The following is a 17,062-nucleotide window of genomic DNA, read 5'->3' as shown; positions in this document are numbered from 1 at the left end:
AACAAAATTTAAATAAATAATTGAAAAAAACTAGTGTGCGATCCCCCCAATTTTGATACCCAGCCATGATAAAGCCCAACAGGTGAAGACTGGCATTTTCAGGTTGGGGAGGGCCATAGTTATTGGCCTCCCCAGCCTAAAAATAGCAGCCTGCAGGTGCCTAGAATTGTCACATCCATTAGATGCGAAAATCCCAGAACTTTACCCAATTCTGCCCAATTGCCCTGGTGCGGTGGCAATAGGGGTAATAAAGGGTTAATGGCAGCCCACAGCTGCCACTTAGCCCTAGATTAGTAATGGGGAGCGTCTTTGAGACCCTACATAACTAATCTATAAGTCAACAGAAATAAACACAAGTACCAAAATAATACTTTCTTTTAAATATAAACCACACTCTTTCACCACTTTTTTAACCGCCAAAAGAGACAGGTCTGACGTAATTCAAACAAGGTCCCATGATGATGCAGGCTCCATCTGAACTGACAGCATGAGGCCATAGAACAATGATTGCTTGCTAGGAGCTTCAGGCAGAGACTGAGCCTCAGCGATCAGCAGTGACTTGCCTCAGGTTAGTTGCAGTCACAACTTGAGGCTTCCATGGCCCTCCACCTGTGACTGCAGATAACCTAACCTCAGGGGACCTTCTGAGATAAGGTCCCTGAGTTCATTGGTTTATTTTTAAAGGGACAAAAGGGAGGTGATTTGAATTTTTTTATCTTTATATTTTTTAAACTTTATTTATTTTTGTTTTTACTGCATTTAAAAGTTTCCTTGGGGAATTTCAAGCTACATTCATCCAATTGCCTGTGCTATACATACTAGTATATAAACTCTGCTCTGAATAGGAAAAATCATGATCTCCTATGGGGGCTGGCCTTTACAGGAAGATTGAGATGACAGGCATGAGGTCATCAGTAGACATCCAGCTGTCATGACAACCCATCAGTGCCCTGCAATCACGTGATAGAGGTGCCAATAGGTGGGATGAATGACTTCCTGTCTGGCATGTTGAATAACGCTCTCAGTGATTAACAGTGACACTTAACTGGTTAACAGCCTCAGATGGATGTCAGATCCCCCAGCTGCTGTCAGAGGCACCTGATGCCATCAAGTGCAGGGAAAGGTGAGGGCTCAATGTATGAGCCCGCATCAAAGGCACGAACATGGCCGATGAAGTAAATGTACGTTATCAGTCCTAAAGGGGTTAAAAAAAAGTTTCAAATCTGCATCAAAAAGGCATACAATACAACAAAAATCCTACAGTTAGAACAGATTAGTATTGCATATTTTGAAGACTCATGCAGAATAAACTCAGCAGAAAAAAGCTGCATTTACACTATGTGGAAACATGACCAAAGACTTATTTAAAACGCTACCTTATAGTAAAAAAAACAAAAATATCAGTTATAAAGTTAATTCTATCATATAAATAATTCCAGGATACAAAAAGAAACAATTCATAGATAAGGAAAAAAAAATAGGGTTACTACCTGGCATGCCGAGGCGGTGACCGGTTGTAAAGTTAGCCACAAATCCTTTTCTGGTTCCTGAAGAGTCTGATGTAAAATACACTGTCATGTGATTGGTTGTGGAGAAGACATCTGGCACCTGATTTGCCCCAGTATATACAGCTAAAATATATATACATATATATAAATATTAGAACATACAATGTGGAACTTATAAGATACTTGTATAGAACTCTGAGAAAAGAAGAAAAAAAAACAGCTCACCCATCTGGAGATCCAAAATTAGCCAGAACGGTGCACAGATGATATTCAGCAGGACCCCGCTGTAATCATGGTTGATAGATTGCAAGAAAATCCAGCATCCAGTTCCAATGGAATTCAATAAAATTTTAAAAATGGTCACATCCTTCCATTAAAATAAAACCGCATCATGGCAGAGTGATAAATTCGGGACGCATTTCGGACAGTTTCAGAGTAAGGAGGTATTCCTACGAATCGCGTCCCGAATTCATCACTCTGCCATGGTACGGTTTTATTTTAATGGAAGGATGTGACCATTTTTAAACTTTTTGGAAATAAAGAAAATTTTTATTCAATCCCATTGGAACTGGATGGATGCTGGATTTTCTTGCAATCTATCAACCTTGTATAGAACTCTGTGTGGAACATATCGAGAAACATTTCGTCCCCATCAGCACCACACTTGTCCATGAGTTGTGTATTGAAGTGAATGTATGGGGAATTGTGGACAGGTACAGTATAATGCTGGTCTTAATAGAAAAACTAACATGTTTTACTAATTCTTGTACAGTTCCTTTAAGGAATCATTCAGGAAAAATGTAATGGTACCATATGAAACTTTACAAAAGCCTTATAATTATCTTTAAAGGACATCATATGGTAGCAACTTCTCATGATTATGACCTTTGGAAATAGTTTTATTTTCATTATTGAAGTGATTGTATATTTGATGTCTTTTCATGGTTATAAATATAGATGAGTGAATCTGACCAAATTCGACTTGCCAAGTTGGCTTTAATTTGACTGGGAAATTCGATTTCTGCTCAATTTATTTGAGGCAAATCATATTTGTATCATCTGAGCTTTCTCCAAACTCCAGAGGATAAGAAAAATCTAAAAAAAATTATACTACCTTATCCCTCACCTTTCCTGGTGTATAGCTTCCCACCAGGTCTTCCACTGACTCGCTTTCCTCCAGTTTTTAGCCTTCTGTTAGACTCTTCTGTTTTTAGCCTTCACCCCAACATTATGACACAACTTGAGGCCAAATTAGTGCTGATGGTGTCTTTCACCTATAGGACTCGAACCTATGAAAGTCTATGAGGCTGTTCACATGTCCATGATTTTTTATGGACAAAGTGGTTTGTGTAAATTTGTGGAGACATGTCTGATAGTGATCAGAATGTTGGAACAAGCTTAGCAATGAAAGTTTGTTTGTGGAAAAAAATTGGACACGTCTCGGATGCCATCTGTGTGCTGTTGATTTTCACTAACTGATAGAGAGGAGAAGGTAGAAAAACTTTTGTTTCTCTTCATTGATAAAATTTGATGAATCCTTGACCAAATTATACTCATACACTAAAAACGAGGAGTGCACTAGGGTCCTATCAGGAGAATAAATTAGTGAGAAATTTGGTGGTGCTCACATGTAATAGTTGTGTGAAACACTACTACGTAAATAAGGGACTGATATGCTGCAAATGCGTAGCTGGACCTCCAGAGGTTTCAGCAGCTACCTTAGCACAGAACCATGTCTATGTTACTCTCCTCACTTCACCCTGGCTGCTCATGACTGAAATTTTACCTCAGAACTAAGCTCTTTCCCTATCTCCTTCTAGGGCACACACACAAGCTTTGTTATCAGCTCCGCTGAGCAGCCCCAGTAAGGGAGTGTGGGCAAATGTTTATTTCTAGTGAACAGCAGAGAAAACCGTATCTCATTAAAGCTAACAATACAGGTTATACAGATTGAAATACACATGTAGGTATTATCTCTGGCGACTAGGTACAGGGCACCACAGATGTCTCTGTCTATCAATTGGGCAGCAGAGATCTAACACTGATAAAAATTATTGATTGAATTTGGTAAGTTTTTCGGGTTTGTCAAAAAAACTAACATCTGAATGAGGCCTGAAGTAAGTCGTGATTTGAATACACTGTTTTTTTTAGTAGTCTGCAATTTCGCTTGATTCTAGCAAATTAAATCTCCAAAAAAAATGGGTTTTGGCAAATACAATTTTTGTGAAATACAAAGTGAATTTGATTCAAGTTGAACTGATTCTTTCATCTTCAATTGTGAGTTCAAGTATGAACAGGTCAGTGTCTGTTTATGTGGCTTGTTGTATTCACAGTGGATTCTTTGGGGAACACCAAGACTATATTGAGAAGTCTACTAAATTCCTATAAAATTGGATACAGTAAATATTTCTCTGTGTGTATTTGTTGGTGAACATGGTCAATATGGGCAACATTTTTTAATATATTCAATGCATTCCATTACATAATAAATAGTAATGTTTAAAAAATAATGTTAGAATAATGAATAATATACCTGCATCATATAAGGTTAATTCAAACCAAGGATCTAATTGGATATAAGGATATATTGTATATCCAGATATACAGTACATTAGATATAAATTCAAATGGGTAGATGTCTGATTTAAATTCTTAAACAGTTGTCATATTTTAAAAGTTTATTCTACTTTTGGAAAGGATCATTGACCACATTTACTGCTTTCTTTTGAAAAAGAATTTCTAAATAATATACAAAATCTTCAAATCTTTCTTATCTTATTGATCGAAAACCAAAAACTCTTACAATGACTAAAACCTTTGACCTCAAATAAAGTAGACTAGAAAAATTGAATACAACTTTATGATGGGGAAAAAAGCTATAAAATGTAGAAAAAAAATATCAGCAAACATTTCTTATTAGTCTCACTGGGCAAGTCCTTTAAACTTTATCCACCACTGGGATTTGGCGGGTCATGGAGTCACATAAACATGTACATTCTCCATTTTCTGATGCTATTATTTTGCTGTGTTAACATGCAATACACCACTAGACTTTCAGGTTATCTATGAGTTTCACATCTTCTGAATGATAATTTTCTATATGCCTTTTCTAAGAAGTGAGCAAATCAAAGGAGCGCTGAACTTTATGACCTGCTTTTTATGAGTTGGAAGTTCAGCCGCAAACTCTGCACTTCAGTGTCTGGTGGTTTGTTTTAGTTCTTCATCAGTGACAGCATGAAATCTAGCAGCTAACTGTTACTTTGTAATAATTCATAGCACTCACAAGAAATCTACCGGATACAACAAAAGCTTCCCAAACCAAGAACTTAACAAAGAATGGATACTTGCCCAGCAACAACGAATCTGATCCTCTGCCATCTCTCACTTCAACAACATCATATATATTCTCCAGATCAAATACTGGAAAATGCAGCTGGATATTGTCTCCTTCAGCCGCATTCAGATACCATATACCTAGACAAAAAAAAAAAAGAAATTTAAAATAATAATAATATGGTATTAATTTATTTAACCGGACATTGGAATTTACGTTTATTATTTTTTTTAGTTTTTATATATTTTAGTACATTTTTATTGGACAATAGAAATAATGTTTATGAAGCAACCAAGCACGCACCTTATTCCCCTTGACGTTTTTGAATCCTTTCCCCGAACTCCCCAAACATATGCCTGATTTATGCAAATATGCAGTATGTCCGTACAGGCCAACACATCTGTTATTGATGTATACAACAATACGTATATAGATATATATACAGTGCCTACAAGTAGTATTCAACCCCCTGCAGATTTAGCAGGTTTACACATTCGGAATTAACTTGGCATTGTGACATTTGGACTGTAGATCAGCCTGGAAGTGTGAAATGCACTGCAGAAAAAAAGAATGTTATTTCTTTTTTGTTTTTTTTTTTAAATTGAGAAAAGTTTATTCAGAGGGTCATTTATTATTCAACCCCTCAAACCACCAGAATTCTGTTTGGTTCCCCTAAAGTATTAAGAAGTATTTCAGGCACAAAGAACAATGAGCTTCACATGTTTGGATTAATTATCTCTTTTTCCAGCCTTTTCTGACTAATTAAGACCCTCCCCAAACTTGTGAACAGCACTCATACATGGTCAACATGGGAAAGACAAAGGAGCATTCCAAGGCCATCAGAGACAAGATCGTGGAGGGTCACAAGGCTGGCAAGGGGTACAAAACCCTTTCCAAGGAGTTGGGCCTACCTGTCTCCACTGTTGGGAGCATCATCCGGAAGTGGAAGGCTTATGGAACTACTGTTAGCCTTCCACGGCCTGGACAGCCTTTGAAAGTTTCCTCCCGTGCCGAGGCCAGGTTTGTCCGAAGAGTCAAGGCTAACCCAAGGACAACAAGGAAGGAACTCCGGGAAGATCTCATGGCAGTGGGGACATTGGTTTCAGTCAATACCATAAGTAACGTACTCCACCGCAATGGTCTCCGTTCCAGACGAGCCCATAAGGTACCTTTACTTTCAAAGCGTCATGTCAAGGCTCGTCTACAGTTTCCTCATGATCACTTGGAGGACTCTGAGACAGACTGGTTCAAGGTTCTCTGGTCTGATGAGACCGAGATCGAGATCTTTGGTGCCAACCACACACGTGATGTTTGGAGACTGGATGGCACTGCATACGACCCCAAGAATACCATCCCTACAGTCAAGCATGGTGGTGGCAGCATCATGCTGTGGGGCTGTTTCTCAGCCAAGGGGCCTGGCCATCTGGTCCGCATCTATGGGAAGATGGATAGCACGGCCTACCTGGAGATTTTGGCCAAGAACCTCCGCTCCTCCATCAAGGATCTTAAGATGGGTCGTCATTTCATCTTCCAACAAGACAATGACCCAAAGCACACAGCTAAGAAAACCAAGGCCTGGTTCAAGAGGGAAAAAAATCAAGGTGTTTCAGTGGCCTAGTCAGTCTCCTGACTTTAACCCAATTGAAAACTTGTGGAAGGATCTCAAGATTAAAGTCCACATGAGACACCCAAAGAACCTAGATAACTTGGAGAAGATCTGCATGGAGGAGTGGGCCAAGATAACTCCAGAAACCTGTGCCGGCCTGATCAGGTCTTATAAAAGACGATTATTAGCTGTAATTGCAAACAAGGGTTATTCCACAAAATATTAAACCTAGGGGTTGAATAATAATTGACCCACACTTTTATGTTGAAAATTTATTAAAATTTAACTGAGCAACATAACTTGTTGGTTTGTAAGATTTAGGCATCTGTTAATAAATCCTGCTCTTGTTTGAAGTTTGCAGGCTCTAACTTATTTGCATCTTATCAAACCTGATAAATCTGCAGGGGGTTGAATACTACTTGTAGGCACTGTACATATAAGAATCCAAAAATTGGAGCAGCACTTTCCCAGATATTGTGCAAAATCCTTCTAATCAGTCTCATCCGATTCCAATATGCAGAAGAAAAATGAAGGCAGCATTCAGCATAGACTTGAAAAAAAACCCCGTTTATTGGCCCAGACAGACATGAAAAGATGTCACCATATCACTGCGTCTGTCTGGCAGTTGACAGCCCTTTGATAACCAGTCATGACAGAAGGGAATACAGTCAGTGTCCAGATAAGGGTATCAACTGGCCCTCACTTAAGCCCCCATCACATTTAGCGACTTACCAGCGATCCCGAAAACGATGCAACCTGATAAGAATAGCTGGTAAGTCGTTGGGAGGTCGCTGGTGAGATGTCACACAGTCAGACCTAACCAACGACTCAGTAACGATGCAGGTCGCAGTAGCGACTAGAGTTGAGCGCGGTTCGCGGTTCGAGGTTCTCCAGTTCGCGGTTCGAGTGATTTTGGGGGCTGTTCTAGATCGAACTAGAACTCGAAATTTTTGCTAAAGCTCGATAGTTTTAGAAACGTTCGAGAACTGTTCTAGCAGCAAAAAGACAAGCTAATTCCTAGCTGGCTTTCCGCTGTAATAGTGTAAGTCACTCTGTGACTCACACTATTATGAAATTTCAGCGTATAGTGTGCAGGAACAGCGCATTCAGATCACTGCTGTTTGGATAATGGCGATCGCCATTTTTTTTTTGTCCTTGTCTTCCTTCCCTAAGCGCGCGCGTGTAGTGGGGCGGGCCAGCATGTCAGCCAATCCCAGACACACACACAGCTAAGTGGACTTTTAGCCAGGGAAGCAACGGCATGTGTGATAGGATGTCCATGTCACATGTCCCTGCATTATAAAAACGGACATTTTCCTTCAGCACGCCATTATCTGCCTTCTGCGTCTTGGTGTCAGTCACCGCTGGCGTAGCTCCTGTCTCCGATACTGCTGTGTACGCTCTATACACAGCGCTATACAGAATAGGGATAGAAGTTTCTTTCAGCCCTTGTAAGGGCTAATACCGGCAGGGTCAGAGCCATAGGTGACAGTCAGGTCCGTGAAAACAGATTTTAACAGCTACACAAGATGACAGCGTCTGTGTAGCTAAGGTCACAGATTTCCTCGCTGCATTTCCCCATTAGGAGGGATAGAAAGAAAGGCTTCCTTTCCTCTACCCAGACCCACAACCCTGCCACTGTACCCTCCTACCCTTTGCACACTCAAACTCATTGTTACTAAGCCATTATACTAGCAAATACTGAGGAAACTTAGTGGCATCCTAAAAGTGGCTGTTGGACTTCCATTAGTGTCCCACTGGTGCAAACCTATGTGCAGCACCTCTGCATTGCACACTCAAACTCATTGTTACTAAGCCATTATACTAGCAAACGCTGAGTAAACTTAGTGGCATCCTAAAAGTGGCTGTTGGACTTCCATTAGTGTCCCACTGGTGCAAAGCTATTTGCAGCACCTCTGCATTGCACACTCAAACTCATTGTTACTAAGCCATTATACTAGCAAACACTGAGTAAACTTAGTGGCATCCTAAAAGTGGCTGTTGGACTTCATTTTTGTCCCACTGGTGCAAATCTATGTGCAGCACCTCTGCATTGCACACTTAAACTCATTGTTACTAAGCCATTATACTAGCAAACACTGAGGAAACTTAGTGGCATCCTAAAAGTGGCTGTTGGACTTCATTATTGTCCCACTAGTGCAAATCTATTTGCAGCACCTCTGCATTGCACACTCAAGCTCATTGTTACTAAGCCATTAAAATATCAAACACTGAGGAAATTTAGTGGCATCCTAAAAGCGGCTGTTGGACTTCATTTTTGTCCCACTGGTGCAAAGATATTTGCGGCACCTCTGCATTGCACACTGAAACTCATTGTTACTAAGCCATTATACTAGCAAACTATGCTGCCAGTTTAAGGGCCGTAGTTGCATTGTCAGGGATAATTATTGTTGTTTATTGTGCTGTTAATAAAGCTAGACCACCGCTGAAATCTACACCACCTCTCAATTTTTACTACCACATTTTAAGTGCACGATCTTGTCGCAATCAAAATGAGTGGCAAAATGACAGATGCTGGTGGAAAGGGGAAGAGGCGTGTTGGAAAAGGAAAAAAAGGGTTTGTCCGTGGGGAAGGTGGCAAAGCTCCATTAACATCTGCTGAAGATAGACCATCTTCCAGCAAAAGTAAGATGTCTACTACTTACCGTGGACAATCCGATGTGCTCCCTTTTTTACGGACACGAACAACTGGAACAAAGGTAGATGATGGCCAAAAAGGAAAATGCTTGAATGGATCTCAAGTGGTCCAACAAGTGCCCTCTCCGCCACCTCAACTACCGCATCCAAAAAACACCAGTCCTCTGAGTTATCAGCCCAATCACACTTGATTTCTCCCAGCTTTTAAGTCTCCATCCGCCCTGCACAGTATGGTGGAACTGAGATGGCTGAGTCTGCAGAGCTATTCAGTCACACTATAGCCTGGGAATCAGAGGTCTGCTCCCAAGCTACAGTGAGTACAGACCAGGAAATGGTCTGTAGTGATGCCCAGAACCTTTGTGACTCTGATTCAGGCCGTGAAGACCAAGTTTCTGAGCATAATGTTGACCCTTTTTCACAAACTGTAACACCTGTTGTTATAGACAATGAGGAACATACTGATGACGATGAGACGCAGATACCAGATTGGGATGAAAATTTAATTATTCTGTCAGGGCAAGAAGAGGCTCGGTCTGAGGGTGAAGGGAGTGCAAACACAAAAATTGATGAGGAAGTTCTAGATCCCACCTACTGTCAACCCACAGTCAGGCACTCGAGGAGGTCAACAGAGGCGGTGGAGGAGGATGCATCCGACGACGAAGTTACCTTGCGCCTTCCTGGACAGAGTCGGAGCACTGGTAGCACGTCTACAACTGCATCCTCAGCCACCACTCTGCCTCTGAGCACTAGTCGGGGTGGATCAGCAGGTCGCATGCCTTCTAAGCCTTGCCTAGCCTGGTCCTTTTTTGACATAGCAAAAGATCGCCCAAATTATGTGATCTGTAAAATTTGTCGTGATTCTGTTAGTAGAGGGCAAAACCTCAGCAGTTTGACAACTTCTTCCATGAATCGTCACATGAATATATATCATATGTCCCAGTGGGAAGCTCACTGTGCTGCAATGCGGCCTAGCGGAGAGAACCATCCACCGCCTGCCCCTTCCAGTGCATCCGCGCGCTCTTCATCTTCTAGGACTGTCGGGACAGCTGTCACACCTGGTTTTCCACGCACAACTTCCACCACTGTAACCGCAACAGGCAGTTTGCTTGGTAGGTCGTCAGTTGGTTTGGAAGGGGAAATAAGTGCGTATGTACAGCTCTCTCAGACATCGATAGCACCAACGTTGAATGAAGGCAACATCATGTCTACACCTGCACTTTCCTCACAAACCTGCATTTTTCCAGGGACACCCTACTCAACACCGTCTACACACAGCAGCCAGATCTCTGTCCCTCAGATGTGGACAAATAAAAGGCCATTTCCTGCGACCCATGACAAAGTTAAGAGGTTGACTTTATCCCTCTGTAAGCTCTTGGCTACCGAAATGCTGCCTTTCCGCCTGGTGGACACACAGGATTTTAGAGACCTTATGTCTGTCGCTGTGCCCCAGTACCAGATGCCCAGTCGCCACTACTTCTCTAAGAAAGGTGTGCCCGCGCTACACCAGCATGTCGCACACAACATCACCGCTTCCTTGAGAAACTCTGTGTGTGAACGGGTGCATTTCACCACCGATACTTGGACCAGTAAGCATGGACAGGGACGTTACATGTCGCTGACTGGGCACTGGGTAACTATGGTGATAGATGGTGAAGGGTCTGCTGCACAAGTCTTGCCGTCCCCACGACTTGTGTGTCCATCCTCTGTCTGTCCAAGTTCCGCCACTGCTTCTGCCTCCTCCACCTCATCTGGGTCCTCCACCTCCACCCCAAGCCTGCCTGGTCAGGCCACCAGCGTTCTCACTGCGCAGAAGGAATCACGCACCCCTCATTACTATGCTGGCGGCAGAGCCCAACGGAATCAGGCGGTCTTTAGCTTGACATGTCTTGGGAATAGGAGTCACACAGCGGATGAGTTGTGGGCAGCTATGGAGACTGAGTTTAATAAATGGTTGTCTCCACTCAACCTGCAGCCTGGTAAGGCCGTGTACGACAATGCTGCAAACCTGGGTGCGGCCCTTGTCCTGCGCAAAGTGACACACATGTCTTGTATTGCTCACGTGTTGAACCTTGTTGTCCAGCATGTTTTAACACACTATCCCCTCTTAGATGGCCTTCTGAACAGGGCACGAAAACTGTCTGCTCACTTTCGCCGTTCAACCACCGCTGCTGAGCGACTTGCATCACTCCAGAAGTCTTTCGGCCTGCCGGTTCATCGCCTGAAATGCGATGTGGCGACACGCTGGAATTCGACTCTCCACATGTTACAGCGACTGTGGCAGCACCGCCGAGCCTGGGCCAACGAGATGCAGAGGTGGGGCAGATCACCCTGATAGAGTGGTCTCAGATCAAGGACCTATGCACCCTTCTGCACAGTTTCGACATGGCGACGAATATGTTTAGCGCTGACAATGCCATTATCAGCATGACAATTCCACTCATTTACATGCTGGAGCACACGATAAACACTATTCGGAGTCAGGGGGTGGGACAACAGGAAGGGGAGGAACTACAGGAGGATTCATATGCGCAAGACACAACATCACCAAGGTCCAGACGTTCATCATCACCAACGCGGCAGGCATGGGACCATGGGGGACAAGGATCAACAAGGGCGCATGGTAGCAGGCGAAATGTTGAGGAAGGTGCAGGAGAACATGAAGAAATGGAGGAGGAACTGTCCATGGACATGGAAGACTCAGCGGATGAGGGAGACCGTGGTCAAATTTCAGTTGAAAGAGGTTGCGGGGAGATGTCAGAGGAAGAAAGAACGGTTAGCACCTCTATGCCACAAACACAGCGTGGACTTGGTCTGCATGGCTGCGCAAAACACATGAGTGCCTTCTTGTTGCACTACCTCCAATATGACCCTCGTATTGTCAAAATTAGAAGTGATGATGACTACTGGCTTGCCACACTATTAGATCCCCGGTACAAGTCCAAATTTTGTGACATAATTCCAGCCATAGAAAGGGACGCACGTATGCAGGAGTATCAGCAGAAGCTGTTACTCGATCTTAGCTCGGCTTTTCCACCAAACAACCGTGCAGGTGCAGGGAGTGAATCTCCTAGTTGTAACTTGACAAACATGGGACGGTCTCGTCATCTTCAACAGTCTACCCATACCAGTAGCACCGTATCTGGTGCTGGTAACAGCAATTTTATTGAATCTTTTCATAATTTTTTTAGACCCTCCTTTGCAAGGCCACCAGAGACAACAAGTCTGACACATAGTCAACGGCTGGAGAGGATGATACAGGAGTATCTCCAAATGAACATCGGTGCCTTTACTTTGCAAATGGAGCCTTGCTCATTTTGGGCTTCAAATCTTGAAAAATGGCCAGAGCTCTCCACTTACGCCTTGGAGATTTTGTCGTGTCCAGCTGCCAGCGTTGTCTCTGAACGTGTCTTCAGTGCTGCTGGGTGTGTGCTGACAGATAAGTGCACGCGTCTGTCCAGTGACAATGTGGACAGACTAACGTTCATCAAAATTAAAGTAAATGCTTGTGTATTTTGAATGTGCTTGATATAAATCTAGCTGTGAAGTGTACAACTAGGGCACAAGTGCTGCCACTGATGGGGTGTCTGTGTGACCCAATTTTTGGAAAAAAGGGAGACTCTTCTTGGAGTAACCCTTGCTGTGTTTTAAAAAATGATCCAAGATGCACAGCGCTGGGATCAGGAAAGACTACCTACCCCGGTGTCATCCTGGGGACGGTTAAGTATGGCGTATTTTTGAATGTGCTTGATGCAAATCTAGCTGTGAAGTGTACAACTGGGGCACAAGTGCTGCCACTGAAGGGGTGGGTGTGTGTGTGGCCCAATTTTTGGAAAAAAAGGAGACTCCACTTGGAGTAACCCTTGCTTGCTGTGTTTTTTAAAAGGAGCCAAGATGAACAAGTCATGGTTCAGCAAAGACTTTGCTACCTACCCCGGTGTCATCCTGGGGACGGTTAAGTATGGCGTATTTTTGAATAAGCTTGATGCAAATCTAGCTGTGAAGTGTACAACTGGGGCACAAGTGCTGCCACTGAAGGGGTGGGTGTGTGTTTGGCCCAATTTTTGGAAAAAAAGGAGACTCCGCTTGGAGTAACCCTTGCTTACATTGTTTTTAAAAATGATCCAAGATGCACAGAGCTGGGATCAGGAAAGACTTTGCTACCTACCCCGATGTCATCCTGGGGACGGTTAAGTATGGCGTATTTTTTAATGTGCTTGATGAAAATCTAGCTATGAAGTGTACAACTGGGGCAGAACTGAAGGGGTGGGTGTGTGTGTGGCCCAATTTTTGGAAAAAAGGGAGACTCTGCTTGGAGTCACCTTGCGGTGTTTTACATGATTTTAGAAGGGCGTGCCATGCCTATATCTGTGTCTCCTCCTCTTTTTCCTTGTCCTGCTCTTTTGTTTTCGCATGAGTATATGTCCTTGTCACTTTCCCATGTGTTTGTGTTGTGTTGTGAGTTGTCACCTTTTGGACACCTTTGAGGGTGTTTTCTAGGTGTTTTTATGTGTTTGTGATTGCTTGCCATTGTTTCCTATGCGGTTCGAGTTCGGTTCGTCGAACGTTCGCCGAACCGAACTCGAACGAGACGTCCGTTCGGCGAACCGAACTGGAGCCGAACTGCGACCGGTTCGCTCATCTCTAGTAGCGACCTGTATAACGATCTCTGCTGTAATTGAGACCCTGTCACACAGTGTCAAACATAGCGATGCGTTCTGCCCAGCAGGACATCGCCTTTGAAGAAAATGGTCCCAACCATTCAGCAACGACTAGCGATCTTACAGCAGGGGCCTGATCGCTGTTAGGTGTCACACTTAACGAGATCGCTGCTGCATCACGAAAACGGTGATGCAGCAACGATCTCGTTAGCGATCTTGTTGTGTGTGACGGGGCCTTTAACCAAAATAACTGCGACTAATCCCTCTTGATAAGACAAGCGCTTGTCTGTCCTATACTTATATGGTTATATGTTGGACACAAGATGTCTTGATTACATTTTATTGTCTGCCTACATGTCATGAGTGTAACTTTTTTCCATCTATCTCCCATCTTCTAATTAATGGTTGATTAATAAAGGGCCTAGGCGAATAACTGGCCTTAGTGGATCACATGAATTCATGTTTTACGATGTGAGTGATCTTATTTCTCATTTTGGTTGTGGGATTTCACATAATGTATTTTTAATCTATTACATAAAGCTGTGTGTATGTATGTATGTATGTATGTATGTATGTGTGTGAAACAGACAGGGAAAGAGAAAGACAGGAAAAGAGACAGACACAGACAAAGAGAGAGTTACAGACAAAGACAGACAGGGAAAAAGATAGAGACAGAGAGGGGAAGAGATAGAGAGACAGACAAAGAGGCAGACAGACAGAGACTGGGAGAGAAACAGAGAGAGACAGTTACTATCCCAGGCAACAGCTGGTCTTTTAATATATTTAATACAAGGTATATTTTAAATCTCACTTTGGTACTTTACATTTAATTAACCAAAACTCTGAAAGTATCTAACTTTTTCCCTTTTATATTATCCTGAATCTACATTTTACTAGCTAGCAGATGGACGGTATTTTTGTACTTTCTCCCTATCACCGTCACCCATTTAACACTAAACCTAGTTTTATTTTTGATGATTTTTTAAATTTTACTGTATATAGCCATTGCTGAATTTTGCCATAGTTTCACAAAATAAAAAAAACATTTTGTTCAGGTTTCTACACATTAATATTCATCTAACTCTTGGTTGAATGCAATGGTCATACAATAAATTGTCTTCCAACCATACTATATATAATATATGCACATTTTTGTGGTGTTTTGATGTGGTTTTTACATGAGCTTTTGGTCCAAATTTTTTCCTACTCAAAATGGGTGAAATCTGTAGCAAAATCGCTGAAATAAATAACATGCTTCAGATCTAAATCTGCATCAAATCTACAAGGATAAAATACTCATCGTGTGTAGTACACTTCAGGATTGTTATTCGCTTTGCTGGCATCAGGAATAGAAATGAGCGATGTTCGAGGTTCGCCAATTTCATGTTCGAGTTATTTTGGGGGGTGTTTGAGTTGTTCGACGAACTCGAACGATTTGCTAAAAGTTCGGCAGATCAAGTTACGTTCGAGAACGGTTCGATCACCAAAAGCGTGGCTTTTCACAGTAAGTATGAGCGCACCTTTCATATCTGCATGCGTCCTGCGTCCCCAGCACAATCCCTCTCTCTTTTCTACTCACCGATCACAGGCGCCTCGCTGCACGACTGTCACAAATCTCCGACTGCTTTTCCTCTTTTGAAAATGGCTGCCGCTTCATTATTCAATTAGTTATTCCGTGCTTTCCCCGCCCACCAGTGCCCATGATTGGTTGCAGTCAGACACGCCCCCATGATGAGTGACAGCTGTCTCACTGCAACCAATCACAGCCAACGGCAGGCAGGTCTATATCGTGCAGTAAAATAAATAATAATAATTAAAAAAAAAAATGCGGTTCCCCCATTTTTGATATCAGCCAGGATAAAGCCACACGGCTGGAGACTGGAATTGTCAGAAATGGGGAGCGCCACATTATTGGGAGCCCACCACCCTAACAATATCAGCCAGAAGCCGCCCGGAATTGCCGGATCCATTAGGTGCGGCAGTCCCGGGACTCTACCCAGCTCATCCAAAATTGCCATGGTTCAGTGGCAATCGGGGTAATAAGGAGTTAATCATGACAAGCGTCTCCCCGAGACACCTTCCATGATTAAACTGTAAGTGAAAGTAAAGAAACACACACACAGCGAAAAATCCTTTATTTGGAATAAAAGACAAAAATCACCTCATTTACCTCTTTTTTAATCCCCAAACAACAATCCAGGTCCGAACTAATCCACATGACACTGTCAGCTCTGCTACATGTTAATGTAGCGCTCTGTGTCCTCTCCATGTAGCATCTGACATGATCCGCGCTGTCACTGGAGACTTTAGTCTGCAATGCAGACGTCAAGATTACCAAAACTGCTTATGTTTCTTATTAGAGGCAGTGGCTCAATGGATAGGGCTTGCACCCAAGAAACAATAGTTCATGAGTTCAAGTCCTGGCAGGCTTGGAAGAAAATATCATTTATTTTAAATTATAATTATTATTTATTTATAATTATAATTTACTTTAAGTATGCACTGAGGGGAGGATGATGGGGGTTGTAGTGCCTGCGTGTGTGCGGTGATGATGGGGGTTGTAGTGCCTGCGGTGCTGCCGGTGTTTGTCCATCCGTCCAATCTGCTTTTAGATTCTCTACTGCAGTATAGAGGTAAAGATTACCAAATCTTCCAATGCTATTCATGAGAGGCAGTGGCTCAATAAATTGAGCTCCCACCTAAGGAGAGTTACTTGACGAGTTCGAGCCCCGGCCGTCCCGGTAAAGAATTTAATTTATTTTTAATTTTTAATTATAATTATCATTTATTTATAATTATAATTTAATTTAGTTATGCACTGAGGGGAGGAGACGGACATCAGCTGTGAGCCGTGGGACACACCTCTAAAATCGGAGAAGTTCACAGAATGAGGCTGCATTGCTCTCTCCTCTCTCTCTTCTCTCTCTTTCTCTCTCTCTCTTTCTCTCTTGCTCTCTCTCTCTTTCTCTCTCTCTCATTCTCTCTCTCTCTCTTTCTCTCTCCCTCCCTCTCACTATCCTCTCTCTCTTTTTCTTGCTCTCTCTGTCTCTCCCCCCCTCTCCCCTCTCTCTCTCTCCCTCTCTCTCTTTTGCTCTCTTTTTCTCAGTCTCTCTTTTTCTCTTTTTCCCTCTCTCTCTTCTCTCTCTCTCTCTCTCATTCTCTCTCTCCCTCTCTCTCCCTCCCTCTCTCTTCTCTTTTTCTCTCTTTCTCTCTCTTTTTCTTTCTCTCTCTCTTTTTCTGTCTCTCTTTTTCCCTCTCTCTTCTCTCTCTTCTCTCTCTTCTCTCTCTCTTTCCCTCT

At 42.8% G+C, this 17,062-nt stretch overlaps 1 protein-coding gene across 1 annotated transcript in view; it reads right to left on the bottom strand.

The window, feature by feature from the left end:
- The window catches only part of TMPRSS15 (transmembrane serine protease 15), a 447,907-nt gene that overhangs the window by 160,540 nt on the left and 270,305 nt on the right, over positions 1 to 17,062 (bottom strand). Inside the window, exons 15-16 of the mRNA XM_075333062.1 lie at positions 4,857 to 4,982; positions 1,491 to 1,631 (exon numbers count right to left, since the gene is read on the bottom strand). Of these exons, the coding sequence (XP_075189177.1) occupies positions 1,491 to 1,631; positions 4,857 to 4,982 (267 nt within the window). The remainder of the gene's footprint in view (positions 1 to 1,490; positions 1,632 to 4,856; positions 4,983 to 17,062) is intronic.

Source organism: Anomaloglossus baeobatrachus, chromosome 2, assembly GCF_048569485.1.
Source record: "Anomaloglossus baeobatrachus isolate aAnoBae1 chromosome 2, aAnoBae1.hap1, whole genome shotgun sequence".
Taxonomy (NCBI): domain Eukaryota; kingdom Metazoa; phylum Chordata; class Amphibia; order Anura; family Aromobatidae; genus Anomaloglossus; species Anomaloglossus baeobatrachus.
Note: the sequence above shows the minus strand (reverse complement) of the source record. Positions and strands in the feature narration are given on the sequence as shown.